The following is a 14,264-nucleotide window of genomic DNA, read 5'->3' as shown; positions in this document are numbered from 1 at the left end:
GATTCGATCGAAATTGAGCGAAAAACGCGCGACTGTCGATCTCGCGATTGCCTCGGTGTTCGCTCGATACAATACGAATACAGTACGAAAGATCTGGACACTTGCTCGAAATTCCACTCGAACGGCCCTCGTTAGAATTCAATGTCCGGTTAGTTAGCTCCGCAAGCCTGGTGCGTTTCTTATACAACAATGTAAACACCTACCGAGAGTAGCCAGGAGGCAGAACTCACAGCTTACTTTGGCGCGCAGACCAGTCTCTCTCTGGATCGGTCGTAAGAAAGCGTAGAGAGATGATCGTTGGTCGGGCGGGCAAGGTGTTTTCACTAAAAACACCGTGGAAAATATGGTGGTCAGACAGAGCGGATACTGATAAGGCGATGGTGCCCGGGGCTCGACGAACGTTGGCTACTCTGGATGCAACGGTGGACGTGTTTTCTTAGGGCTGACAATAAAGAGGATGGCTGTCCTTCGGATGTAAACACAAAGCCACGCCGGCGGAGCTGGTTAACGAGTCGGGATGAGCGATGACGGTGGTTAGCATCCTCATAAATATTGACTTTTACAAGACGCAGCGAGAGTTCGCGAGGATGCAACGGCGTCGTAAAGTGAAAAAGCCTCTCTTCGCGCCGGCGAAAGATCGTTCCGCGGGATTCGAGCGAAACCGACTCGCCGAGGAAACGCCTACCTTCTTTATTCCGCGCGCTGAGACGCCGATGGTCATCGATAACGAAGTTCTCGCGCAAAAACCGTGCAAATATACGCTCCGTTCTCGATGCATCTCGCACCGAGACCGAGACACCGATCTTTTTCGCGCCAAATGATTATTACGATCGACGCGTGGATTAATTATAGCAGACACGTACAGGCTCTCTTTCGAGTTCCATCGTTCGGTCGTTGCGAAAGATATTTTCCAGAACGCCTTTGGTTATGGAATATCGCTCGATCTGATTCCAACTTGTGCAACGTGATCACGTACAGGGTGTCCAGGGAAAAGCGAAAGATACGATACAAGCAGTACGCAACGCGAGCGACACGATCGGAAACGAAACGTCTACGATGGAGTAGGAATGATCGTTAAACCAGCGAATAGATTTACGTTCGCGGAAACGACGTTTCGTCGTTCGAACCTGTAATTTGTCAGTCGGGACGTTTCCTCCTAGGACACCCTGTATTAATTTTTCGTTTTGCTTTTCGTCGCTGCCCTCGAACAATGCACGTCGAAGATAATTTGAAATTTACGTTAAATTTATGACAAGACGATAGCTATTTACGGATTTCCTTTTATATTCTCTCTCGGAATGATTCATCCGAGCGATTTGACTCGATCCATCGATGGAATCTGACGCTTTGTCATAGAGTTACAGGAAAGGAAAGACGGTGTTTGCGAACGTCAGCCATCCTACGTACGTATACGAAACTGGTCGAGGTTGATCCGAGATCGTCAGGATGACGCAAAACCTCGCGCAGGACCGAAGGTTAATTAATGAAAACGCTTCGAATGGCAGGCACTTTCTGAAGCTGCGCACGAACCCGGCAGTTCTCTTCCCTGCACCCTTTTTATTCCGGGCTTGTTGTCGCCGGTCGACTGTTGGCGCGATCTCCGCTGCCACAGAGCAATTTCACTTTGGAAGCACCTTGGGGCCAGAGCGCGGGCAATTAGAAGCAATCGCGCACCTGGAAGGCGAGGGAGACTCGTTCCATCTCTCTTCCTCTTCCTCGTACACGCTCTCCTCTTCTTTCTCCGTTTTTCTCTCTTCAGAGAGAACGCCAAGGGACTCGGCGAACAAGGAGGGACTTATTCTCGTACGTTTATTTGCTCCAAGGATTCTTCGAGTTCTGGTGGCGTCCTGTGGCTAGCGATGGGCGTTCGAATCTCAGCCTCGAGGTTTTTCAAGACCACGGAATACGAGGATCGCGAAAGAAAAACACCGTACGTACATTTCTAACGTCACTTCGTGATTAAACCGATGTGAAATATCTACAAACGAAAAGAATTCGTTAGATACGCGAAGATATCGACAAAGTTTCGTAGAAGCTGAGGGTATAACCGTCGAGACAAACGATATTCGAACGTGTTCGATGCTGTGACGTTACGACGAAGGATATTGTCAAAATTTCGAAGAGACGAAGAAAACGCTCGTTCGTTTCCAAAAGCAAATATCGAGACAACCTAGCGAATGTTGAAACGACTTACGATGCTCTTCCGTGGCTTCGTACGTATACAGGTTCGAAGCGTCTCAAACCTTGTCGCTATCCGTGATCCAGCCTCTTCTGACCGTTTGCTTCCCTGACAAACCTCGGAGGATTCCACGAAAAGTATCGTCCCTAACGACTGATCCCTCGTTCGTCCTCTTCTGTACCGTTTCATCGTCATCCAGAGCAGCGTCTCTCCTTCGGCAATTGAGCGTAGAATTTCGAGAAGGACGGATGTAAAGTCTGGCGCGGTCTTTTTGGTCCAATCTCGCTCTCTTACTCTTTTGCTTTCTTCCTTCTTTCTCCGTTTCTCTGCGACGTTCTCTACTCGCTACGACCGTAAATTACGTTTTTGCGGCAGAGCAACGCGCCACGGTAACCGCGGTCATGGCGGCGGCTCAAGAGTAGCTGCATCGCGATGCGCACGTGCACCTGCGCTCGTTGCCCCGGCCACTGCCAATGCGACAACCAACGCCCTGCTATCTTTTATTTCTACCCTTTCCCCGTATCTGCCGTTCTTCCTTCTCGTTTACCAATCTGCTTGTTTACGGAAGAGGATACAACGATCGATTAATCACCCGTAATCGTATCGAACGTTGTCTTCGCAACCGGCTTTCTCGATCTTACAAAGCGGAAAGTAATACACGTGAAAAATGAAAAATTGCCGGGCAACTTTGAGAAAATAATCGCCGTGTTTATCCGCGTACGAAACGAGTGGATCGGCACGGTGTATCTCGCAGGATCGATTCTCATTCTCATTAGGAATAAAAAATAAGATTCGGTCGAGCAGAGCGAAGACGAGAATCGAAGAAGCGAGGAAGAAAGTGGAGATTTATTTGGTCTACTTCGGCCGTAAGAGTAAAACACGGAATGGAGCAGAAATGAAATTACTCGTGCGTGAATCTGGTGGACATGCGCGATAATAAATGACGGACGAAGATCGTTTTTGGTCATATCGTGCCGATCATCGTTATCCGTGTCCGTATTCGTCGCGGTAATATTCATGCAGCTGCAGGTCAACGTTTTTTTGCGAGAATGTGAAAGCACCGTCCGAAGCCGATGATCTCGCGAATATCGCCTTTCTTGCGACTCGTTCTTTCCAAAAGATCGCGACGAGAGTTCGCTGAATTTTCTGCAACGCGATCGTCCGTCTGTCGCGCGATGCCTTCTTCGACGGAGGACCTTGGATCGCTTTAGTAAAATTCGTGCAAACGAAACGTTACGCTTACAACGGCCAAAACACCGTTCGTTACCGATCCTCCGTGACCGAATTCCACGATTCTTCGGCTAATTCCTCCACCCATAGATGTTAATCAGACCGTGTAAACGTACTTACAGATTGAGTTTCGGCCAACGATCCTGCTACACTCGCCGATAATCAACGTGCTTGGCTGAAAAGTAAATGTACATGGAGCCGTTTCTTTACGCTCAATGCCGGTCGGCTAATGAGTAAGTAGCAGTTCGAGTCTGCGGTTAACAGTCCTTCTCTAATCTCAAGACGAAGCAGCACGAGCCGGATATTGTTCGTAATCCAGTTTGATGGTTATGGATGTTAATTACACCGTAGATGCCGTAATCGTGCCACGGACGAAGAAGAAAAACACGAGCTGATATGTACATTGTCGAAGAAAAAGGAAAAATTTATCGTTGCGAGTTACGACGAGTCCTCTCCACCATCCTGTACCATGGAACCGACGCTCTTATTGAAATTTGACGTGTTACGCCAGTATCGACGAGTACCGGTACTTTGCGACGTTAACGAGCTTGGTAACGAAAGAGACGAAACTTTGCAAGAAAATGTTACGAATTACGAGTTATCGCGTTATCCCGGATGACGAGAATACAACTCGTAACTCGCCTGTTTACCAATATCGCTCGCTCGGCAAATTATTGCGCGAGATAGCTGTAGTAGAAAATTGAAAAGGTGGCGCGTTGCGCATTCCGAACGCAAAGGATGGAAAAGGTGAAACAGACGAGAAGGAAGTTAGAAGAATGCTGGAAAATTAATTAGCCGGTGTGCAATCATCCGGCAGCGTATACATTATCGCAGAGAAACGAAAGAGTTCTCGGATACCGACGCTTAAGTCGAGTTCCTCTTTACCACCTCGCTCATCGACCAATGAAGCAGTCCGTAATAGCGGACGAGCTCTGGCAGACGTAATTTTATTCGCATTAGTGCATCGTCTGGCCATTCCATCGTCCTCTTTCCTTCGTAGGCTCTTTTCGTTCTGTCTCTCTTCGTTTTCCTGACTCGCGGAAAAAGAGGAGACGCGGGTAGAAAGTAGAGCAACAGCGAGGGAAAAAAAATGTGCCGCGCGGCGTGCAGCACACGCGGGTTAACGAGAAAAAAAAAAGGAGAGACGATCGTGTCGCAGGAAAGTGGATGAACGTGGTGGTATTTTGTTGGGAAAGTGGACTCTGTTGGGATAGCGGATCGCCGAGAACGGTTTCGATTTCATCGGCAAGGGTCTCTTATTTTTCTGAGACGGGGGTGGGGCGGACACGGTCCAGTTTAATTCTCGCACGACGCGCCGCGGCAAAGTCCTTTACCTCGACGTCCACTTGCCACATTTTTCTAGCCGCTTTCCATTCTCGGTTCGAGAATATATCGCGATCCATCGTATATTTTGTTCGTTCGCGAGAAAAATACAAATTTATTGGCAACTACGATGTTTCTCCTGGATCTATCCGCATCGTCGTTGCATTAATGATTTTTACGGTTATCGTTCTGCGTGCATTATATATATGTATGTATTTTATTAAGCCTTAAACGATGGAGATCGAGTGAAAGTTTAAAAAATGTGTCAGAAACGATCCAGCCTGCACCGAGTGAGCGTTAATTTCTTGCGAATTCGTATTATCGTACGCGAGAGTCTTGTCAATGTTTCACTCAGCGAAGAAGAAAGAGAAGTTTGCTCGGAAAGTTTTTAAGCTTTACGAAAGAAGTAGCGATCGCTTGCTCTATCGATCGCTTTGCTAAATAGCCATTCGTCACGAATGTTCAACCAACTTGGCAACTTTAATACGCGCGATTTCAACCTTTCCATCCACGTCTTCCGGGAACCTGTCTTCTCCGACAAAGAAATTCCACGGTCGGATTATGTGTAACGCTCGTCCGTGTGATGACGCGCGAGCTTTTAACGCGAGGATAAGAGGGAAGAAGGAGGGTTCGAACGAGGAATCGAAAGAAAGGACGAGTGGAAGAAATAAAAAGTTCGTCGACGTGGAGGGGGCTTGATCACCTCCGGGCTTCGCCTTTCGGCAGCGACATTTATTTCCGAGCCACCTCTCGGGGGCGTCGAGTAGCCGTTGAATGAGAAACGCGATAGTAGCAGGAAATGATAAATACAGGGACGCGGAATTTCGATGGTTTTGATCGCGTTGCTAATGGGACCAGTTCTGCTTGTCGATCTCTAATTTCTTCTCACCTTGTGTCGAATATCTTTTGTTCGTGTCTTTGGTCCCAAAAAGCTACCCAAATTAATAACGTAGTTTCGCAGATGCAAATTAATCGTTGTCGGTGTATCTGAATTTTAAAAACTAAATTCACCCAAGCCAGTCTCTTCTTTTCTTTCCATTCGATTTTCGCGACGATCGAAAAGACTGGACAGTTATTATAAATTCTTCGGCCGTGTTGCGTGTGCGATGGAAGATGGTTTTCGAAATGGAAATCGAGAGAAAGAATACGAGGACAATGCTCTCGTGTCGTGGTGGTGGATGCATCGATCAAACCGATACTTCCCGACACCCTAGAAAATCGCAAATCGCTCTCACCGCGGCACGGCTTTTATCTCGGACGGGAGAAAGTGCGTTGTGCGGTGCACGCAGGTTGGTTCGTCGTGTGCGTGAACCCAGGACACGTTCCTTCGTAGCCTCCGTTCGTAAAACGGTTTCGCCTTCGCGTGTCACGTTGTTTCGTGGTCGCAGATTCAACGTCCGACAGTCGCACGATGCAAAGACGTATTGCGTCAAACTTTGGCATTTCGGAAGAATAAGTTCGTTAACGAGTTGCATCGTTAGCTTTTGCCAATCGAACAAACGGTTGGCTTGCGTAACCAAGCCGAGAGAAATTAAGCATCGCGATCCCAGTCACTCGTTAATCGATTGCTCGGAGAATAAAGGTGTGACCAGTGGGAGTTACGATCGTAGTCGGTCCGAATCGACGTTGATCGTGACGGATCGATAAATTTTCATTGGTATCCATGCCGTCCTGCAAGTCGTAATAATCCTCGTTGGAATTCCAGTTGTTCCCCCTTTTCACGGTGTTACGTATCATAGTAGAATCGGTATCGCGAGAGAAACGTACGCCGTTCTAACTTGCGATGCAGTTCGCGTATGGAAAAATTGATCTGTGCCAAATAATATACACGTTAAACGTACGTCAGGAATTCGCTTCCGCTTCGATGATTTTATTCCTGCGTTCGACCCATACGTTTCTTTACGACGTCGAAACGATGATCGAAGAGGAACATCAAAGGTAATAATAACGTATCTTGGATAACCATCGGTTGAGTGTACGCAGCAGTTAGCAGTAGGAAAGAGAAAGAAGGTTTTTCAAGCGCGAATCTGCTTTCTCTGCACAATCGACGCGCGGTCAACGCTCTCGTTAGCAACGAAGACGAACGCGTATGTAGGGGCCTTGTTAACCCGGCGATAAAAGAATAAAGAGATTTACGCGCGGCCCACGTGGCTAGCTCCGCCTCTGGTTCAGCTTCCTGCAGCCGAAATTGTCGTTCACGCACCGGTAAGATTCACGCGTGCGAATGGCTTCGATCGCGTGAAACGCGTTCCTCGTCGTGACGGTTACGCCGACAAACCGGCCGCGTGACAGAAGTGGAACGTATTCTCGAAAAATCGCGGGTAAAACAGAACGGCTCGTCGTAAATCGTCGGTCTCCGGTCGCTCCTTTTTGCCGGTTTGTCATTAATTTGCGACGATTTGAGAAAACTGGGACAACGCGAAACGAGTTGCACGCGTGGCTCTTTCGAGTCTTCCAACTCGCGTCAGTGTCAATAAACGAAGAGCAACAAAAGCCGAGCCGTTGGAGCACGTGACTCGGAAAAACGCGATCGAACGATTTACTCGATCGAAACTAGAACAGCTTTAAACGTTCTCTCTTACGCTTTCGTTCGACGGGACGACGAACGCGTATCTGACGCGTCTCATTTCAACCAAGAAGCTGGCGAGCTCGGTCGATCACGAACGTAACGTTAAGCAGGATGCAATGGCGTATCGATTATCGAGTATAATCGTGGATCGAGTATGTATAGTTCGCGCGTGCGAGAACGTTGCCAATGATAAGAAACAAGAAGCGTCGCGATAAAGGCAGGTGATGATCAGCGGCGATCTAAAAATTCCGTGTAACCTAATTATAAACCCACGGTGCTTTCGTCGTTCCCCTATATTGATATATCTGGAAGAAAAAACCTGTTTGTGATTTAAATGCAACGAGGCGTGTAATTATTTAGAAGAGCCGGGGCGAAAATGCGATTCAGTTGTACCGGATGAAAAAGCTAATTTACATAAGCGAAATAGAAAAGCGTATTGACATCGTGGTTGGATGGATGCGACAAGAAGAAGCATGGAGCAGGTAACTTGGTGCCACTCCGCAGGTGCATATCCCGTTTATCGATCTTCGATCTCGGCTCACGGGGTAAAAAATCTTTATAGAGAGACCGTCCGGACGACTATAAAATAATAATGGGTGGTTGAAACGCCCACGCGTAGTCCCTAATAACACGTGGTCTGGCCTGTTTTTTTGGGAACGCCCTCCGGAGTACTCATCCTCGAGAGCTCGTCCTGGATGGATAATGCAGGCTCGAGGGGACGATCGCGGTCGCGCGACGTGTAATTAAAACCGCCTCCAAGAGGATGCGCGTCTCCGCGCACGATTCGCTCGAGCGAGGCAGCGGAAAGGAGAGAGGGACCAGCGAAAAATTAGACACTCCGGAGACTCTGTAATATTCACCAGGTCCTCGAGATAATCGGTGATCGGCTACGATCGTCTATCGCTGTTCCACGAACCTAGATATCGAGGAATCCCCTCGTCCTCTTCGTCTCCGTCTCGCGACTGCCTGTGCATCGTAATCTGACGCGGTGATGAACCACGGTAGCCGAGACAACGTCGTTCGACTTCGTTCCCCGTTGTAACGTTGGAAAATAAAGTCGAATGTTGACGGGGAGAGAGGTTTAACGAGGAGGTTGCCGGCTATTTTTTCCATTTTTCTTTCTCTTTATTAGTTTCTAAACCGATTTATAAAGTCTCTCTAGCCGGTAGAGCGCCTCATGAATACGAATCATTTATAATTAATCTAGGATTGGGTTTTCGAGAATAACGCTCGGAAATGAATGGGTCACGGCGTATGCTCGGACTCGCCGGCGCGTATAATGCGTTGCATAAATGCATGGGCGCATGCACTGCGTGTGCGCTTAACATAGATACGTATCTGACAATAAGAAACACATCGACACGCCGACGCACCGTCACGCCGCGCCGTCGCCGACGTGACAATGCAACCGACAACCATACGATGCCCCTTACAACCACACGCATCCCTTTTTTCAATTTACTCGGGCGGCAGCCGTCATCCCGCTGACGTTGCACCCTCTGCTCCAATCCCATACGTCCTTATCGAAACTTTAACTTAACGAATGATACCGCGAAAATTCATCCTCCGCGTTCGAATACATCGACGTATCGCACATCGGTACCCGTTCGTTTCCAATCTTGTTCGGCGTTCGTTCGTTTATCTCGACGCGGTTTATCACCGATCGTAAGTACCGATCGAAGAGTCCATCGAAGATTTTTCTTCGTAACGCGATAACAGCAACCGCGTTGGATCACTCTCTCGGACGAATTCTAAGATTTCGGGAATTAATCGAGAAACGTTTCTAAAAGACCAAGCGATTTCGAACACCCGCGCGCCACATAAACGGGCTCGTCACCCCATTTTAGATGCCTTATCGCGTATCTTATGACTCAGCGGGTCATCATCGTAGGCTGCCTTTTTAAGGTACGGATAACAGAAGGTTGATGACCGTTTCCTAAACTGGTAGTCGGACGCTTCTCTCGTTCATTTGCTCCGGAACACGTGCCAGAGATGCACGAAACTACGTGCGTTTATCCAATTGTAATACATACTTCCGAAAATCTGTGATAAACGCGGATAAAGTTGGATAAAGGTTTCTCGATCGTTGGACGACGATGGTCTACGCAAAACGTAGCAATTAAAGCGCAAGAAATTGCTCGTTAACGAACCTGCGCACAGAGGCCAGCAATTTTATTATGATTACACGGTGTCCATGATAGATACGTATTCGTAGCTCGCAGGCAATTAACCGTGTATCATCGATAATCGCTTGTCCTGGCACAGCGTGATCCGAAAAGAAGTCGAAACTATACGATAAATATTTTTATTCGATGTAACGTCGGTTGGTTGAAAAAAGAAATGCAAATACCGTGCCCACGGGTACCACCTGTCCGTCGGTCTTTATTTACGCAACTTTCTCTCGATTTTACGGCCTCGCTGAAATTAACCATTAACGCGCCGATTAACATAAGGTCGATACTGTTGCTGTACAAGCGTCTTGCCACTTTACACGCCGCGCGGACCAGTCGTTTTCCCTTTACCTACTGTAATGGAAACGTAAGTGGATTCTCTCGTGACAATGTTACTCGTTAAAGAGTTAAGTGGGTGTCGGTCGTACCTGTACAAAGTCCTCGCATCTACCTGGTTGATCGGTTCATCGAGCTTCGAGCAACGAGTCGCCGTTGCTAGAAAGTGGTTTCGAAGGAAATATGAAAGTCGAAGCGTTCGTTTAAAAAAAGTAGTCTGTCTGCGCGTAAAAGTCAGATTACGGACGTTTACGTATTTTCGAAATTTTTCAATCGATTTAGAAATTTGTCAGAAAAATTTTATATTCCGACAACGAGATCGATAGGCATCCGGATATTTTGTTCTTTTTTTTTTTTGTTTTTCCTTTATTCGAAGAGAATTTCATCCTCGTTTCACTCGCGCTGTAACGTGATAATAGAAAGAACCTTAAGGACTATCGAGCTTATTCACGCGCTGATCGAGCATAATACCGCGTTATAATTCAACGAAACAAGCTGGTTTCGAGGACGTGATTTAGCCTCTGAACCATCGAACCACCGCCCAGACCGAAGTAGTAAATTTGAAAAATGTCTTCACCTTCTCCTCTCTGTATTTTTATTCGATCGTCATTTCTTTCGAAAGATCGTAAAAGCAACGGGTTCCTCGATTCCGTTCGACATCCAATTGTACGTGGTCCGGATACTCGCCTTAATTTTTTGTTCGCCGCCTAATTCGTATTTTGCTACGAGAAAGCAACGCCGGTTTCGTTTTTCTTCTCGGATATCGTTTCTTCGTCGTACGAAAAAGATCAATTGTCCGCTAAGGCTATCGAGCGCAGGATGTAAAGAGGAGTATAAAAAAGTAATCAAATGATCGGTTGAAACTCGCCCGTTGTATAAAACTGGCGTATGGCGCCCCTCGAGCTCCACTCATTCGGGCATTATACATCATGTATTATACATGGTCCGCCGTATCTCTTCCCATCCCTTCCTCGTATCTTGGTCATTGTATTTTAAGAGCCAATTCTACCATGGCCGTTTTGCTTTCTTTCAGATCCGCACAGCGCTGGAGAATTGGGATGGCGGTACCTTCAAATCGGGTGAGTGTACGCTTTCGTCTTTCGTCAGATTTTCTTTAGATACTCGAACCGTAATACGATAGCGAAAGAACGCGAAGATTGCAAAGAAAAATGTAAATCGCGATAGGTCGTGGTGTCTTTCACGAGGAAGTTTATGGCGAGACCAAGTCGGATAATGGAGTCGGGGAGAGGACGTTAAAAAAGCCGAAGGATTCGATGGTAAATCATTGCCGATGCGCGAGTGTCTGTTCCGTGATGGCGAAGACCCCACCTGACGAAGAACGGTAGAAAAGAGAGAAAAAGATAGGAATCCTGGAACGGAAATAAGTTTCGTAGGGAAGGTAGCGAGATGATGTATCGCTGAATCGAATCACTTCGAAGAAGATTTTGGACGCGAGGTTCTCGTTCACGGTTATTCCATCATCGCGGATAAATTTTGCATGCCTTTCCAGTGCGTCTCGTATAATTATTCTTTCTCTCTCTCTCTCTCTCTCTCTCTCTTTCTCTCGCTCGCTCTCTTATGTTTTGTATCGTCGATCATCCTCTTAAAATGGGTCAACGAGCTCACGATTTAGTCTCTCTCGGGACGATCGGAACGAGCCGAGAGAGAATTTATCGAATTCGTCAAGCACAGTGGGTATACCGACTTCGATACGGTATCTAATTGCCTCGTTCGGTGTGTCCACCAGGTGACTTATTCCCTGGCTCGTTTTGGAATTCTTACTGGGAATACCTGGAGAGTTACGGCGAGGCCAGGAGGATTCTGGACGAGCTGAGAGCATCCGAGGACCCCCTACTGCACTTTCTTAGTCTTAGGCAAGCCGCGGCCAGGCATTCCCCATCCTCGTTACTTCTTCTACCGGTAAGTTATTAATAGCTACATGAAATAGAGACACGATGTTTGCTTGTAAGCGATCGAATTATCCCGGCGATTAAGTCGAGCCAGCTCGAGAGAAACAACACCTCGAGCAAACGTACGAGAATATAGATCCGTTGAAACACACCGATAGGTCGACGCGAATATCGATAGGATCCTCGGCTCGACGATGAAATATACGGTAGTTAGTTAGCTCGACCAGCTACACGGTTTTCACTTTTTAGCACGCTAATCTATAAGGCGTTAAAGTATCCGCCGTTTCGCGTTATGCGTACAGCAACCAGTGGAAATATTCGAACGCTTACCATAGAAAACTTTAAACTTTTATCGTCCATACTTTACGCGTTATAAAAAACATTTCGAAATCTCGTTAGCGCTATAATCGCACTCGACTGTCGCGATCCAGTATATCGATAACGTAGGAAAGAAACCTGAAAATACGTACGAACGATCGAACAAATAAATAAGCAATTCGTAAAAGGTGTCTACAAGTACCGAAGCAGATACTTTCGCGAGCCACTGTACAGTGTTACGAGCACGTTGCTGATATATGTCGAGAATATCTCGAGCGAATTCTGTCGTGGATACGTGCGTAATTAATCGCGCGCTCGTTAATTCTAATTACGCTCGTTCGTGGCGAAAAGGAACCGGCGTTTTTCCAGCCGGAGCGCCTTTGACGAATTACGTCGAGGGCGTTTTCTCGCGTCCGAGAAATCGACCATGGTAATTGACCTTAACGATCTCGAAGCAATAACGAGACCTCCCCCTGTCTTTTTACCGCTTCTCGAAGAACGACGAGAGATCGTGGTCGTGTTCGCGCACAGTGAAAGTTCTATCACGCGGCTGGTGACGCAACGGTGTACAAGAACATCATCTTCGGTTAACCTTTCGAGTTCCTGCCGCGTCTGCAGACAGACGAAGCTGTCGATGTTCCCGATCGGATCATCTAACGATCGACGACAACGTGCACACGTACGTGTGTATCATCGTTCCGATAACTTTCGTTTCGATGATCGAACACGTGACATCGTGCTGGTTAGGTTTACGCTGTACACCGCTGTGCACAGTCGCACCATTCACGAGATCCAAGTTTTGGGTCAGTCGGTTTAGGAATTTTATACGTACGATTCGCGTGTATTTGGCGCAACGACCAAAGAAGAAGAAAATATCGTACATCGAACAAACTTCTTACCTCTTGATATATTATTATATTCCGGAACGCGCACTCCTTAACCCACGCAATACGCGATTTCGCCGTGTATCATTAACCTGTCAAACAGTCTGTTGTCAAAAGTAGCCTACGAGCTAATTTAGCCAATTACCAGTGAAAATCGCTCGATCTGTGTCAAATATCCGAACCAAATATACCGACCGAACAAATAACTCTGACTTACCCTATATCAAGGTACGTACGTGTATCGCAGGAATAATTACAAGAAAGAATATGGGTTTTAGCCTGGCGGCGCGTCCATCGTTTTGTGCGTGAATCGTCTTAAGAAAGATCGAAAGCGACGCGCGTAAGTTAGCCAGCGTCGATCCGGGGCTGATTACAAAATCGAAAAAATGGCAAAGTACCCCGGACGGGGTATCAGTGTGCGGGACCGCGGCATGTGTGAGATGAGCTATGTGACAGCTTATAACGGGTGTAATGATCGGACGCTTCGAACGGCGTCTCTCGGTACGATGGAATCGACCTCGACTTTAACGCCCGCTGAAATATAGACTCGAGGCTTGTAAGTCACGCAGCTACCCGAGTATCTTCGCGTATACCTAATGCTCGTAGCACGACGATCAGGCCTCTCGGTAAATGTGGTTTTGTCGTGAATACTTAACGAGCAACATCGTTTCTCCCTAATATCGCCATTGCCGGTATCGCTCGTTACTTTTGAAATTCGCACCGTCCAACCAACTTTTCTCCAGTAAGGTAAGTACCTGGATGCTCGGCGACCGCTTGATGGGAGAAAAATTCATTAGATCGCCGAGCACGATTCTCAGATATCATCTATCCTATCGTCTGGTTGCGTTAACGTTGATGCATTCGCATCGATCATTCCGATTTTCCATGCTTTCCCTCGCGCCGGAGTATCCACGTAATTGAAACTTTTCCCCGGAGCATAGCGGATTAATCGCGTTATTCGCTATGAAATTTCACCTGCCCATCGAAGCACCTGTAGCCACCGCGGCTAGTACCCTGCCTACGCTAAATGTCCGGGTAGATTATGCGATGCCTTGTCACACGTGGGTGTCCCTGGCACTCCGGTACTCGTTCGTATCAGCTCCCCGGGCCGCGTCACCTTCGTTCCCGTTTTGCTTTGCTCGCTCGATCCACCGGTTGCAAATCCGAACTTACACTTTGCTCCATCCGTACACGTGTCTTACCGCCTACCGCGTTACAGAAACCACCCTTCGATATCTCACAACACGCTCGTCTATACCGCGAGTTTCTTCCATCGTGAAATCTTTTTCGGCTATTTATAGCTGTAAACCAGATTGTTTCGCGAATTTCGTATTAAGTATTCTA

General features: G+C 47.3%; 1 protein-coding gene across 2 annotated transcripts in view; it reads left to right on the top strand.

The window, feature by feature from the left end:
- LOC117205867 (rho GTPase-activating protein 20-like) overlaps positions 1 to 14,264 on the top strand; it is a 178,646-nt gene that overhangs the window by 41,508 nt on the left and 122,874 nt on the right. For both annotated transcript variants that reach the window (XM_033444657.1, XM_033444656.1), the window contains exons 4-5: positions 10,842 to 10,887; positions 11,556 to 11,728. In XM_033444657.1, the coding sequence (XP_033300548.1) occupies positions 10,842 to 10,887; positions 11,556 to 11,728 (219 nt within the window). The remainder of the gene's footprint in view (positions 1 to 10,841; positions 10,888 to 11,555; positions 11,729 to 14,264) is intronic.

Source organism: Bombus bifarius, unplaced genomic scaffold, assembly GCF_011952205.1.
Source record: "Bombus bifarius isolate JDL3187 unplaced genomic scaffold, Bbif_JDL3187 scf7180000007996, whole genome shotgun sequence".
Lineage (NCBI taxonomy): Eukaryota > Metazoa > Arthropoda > Insecta > Hymenoptera > Apidae > Bombus > Bombus bifarius.
Note: the sequence above shows the minus strand (reverse complement) of the source record. Positions and strands in the feature narration are given on the sequence as shown.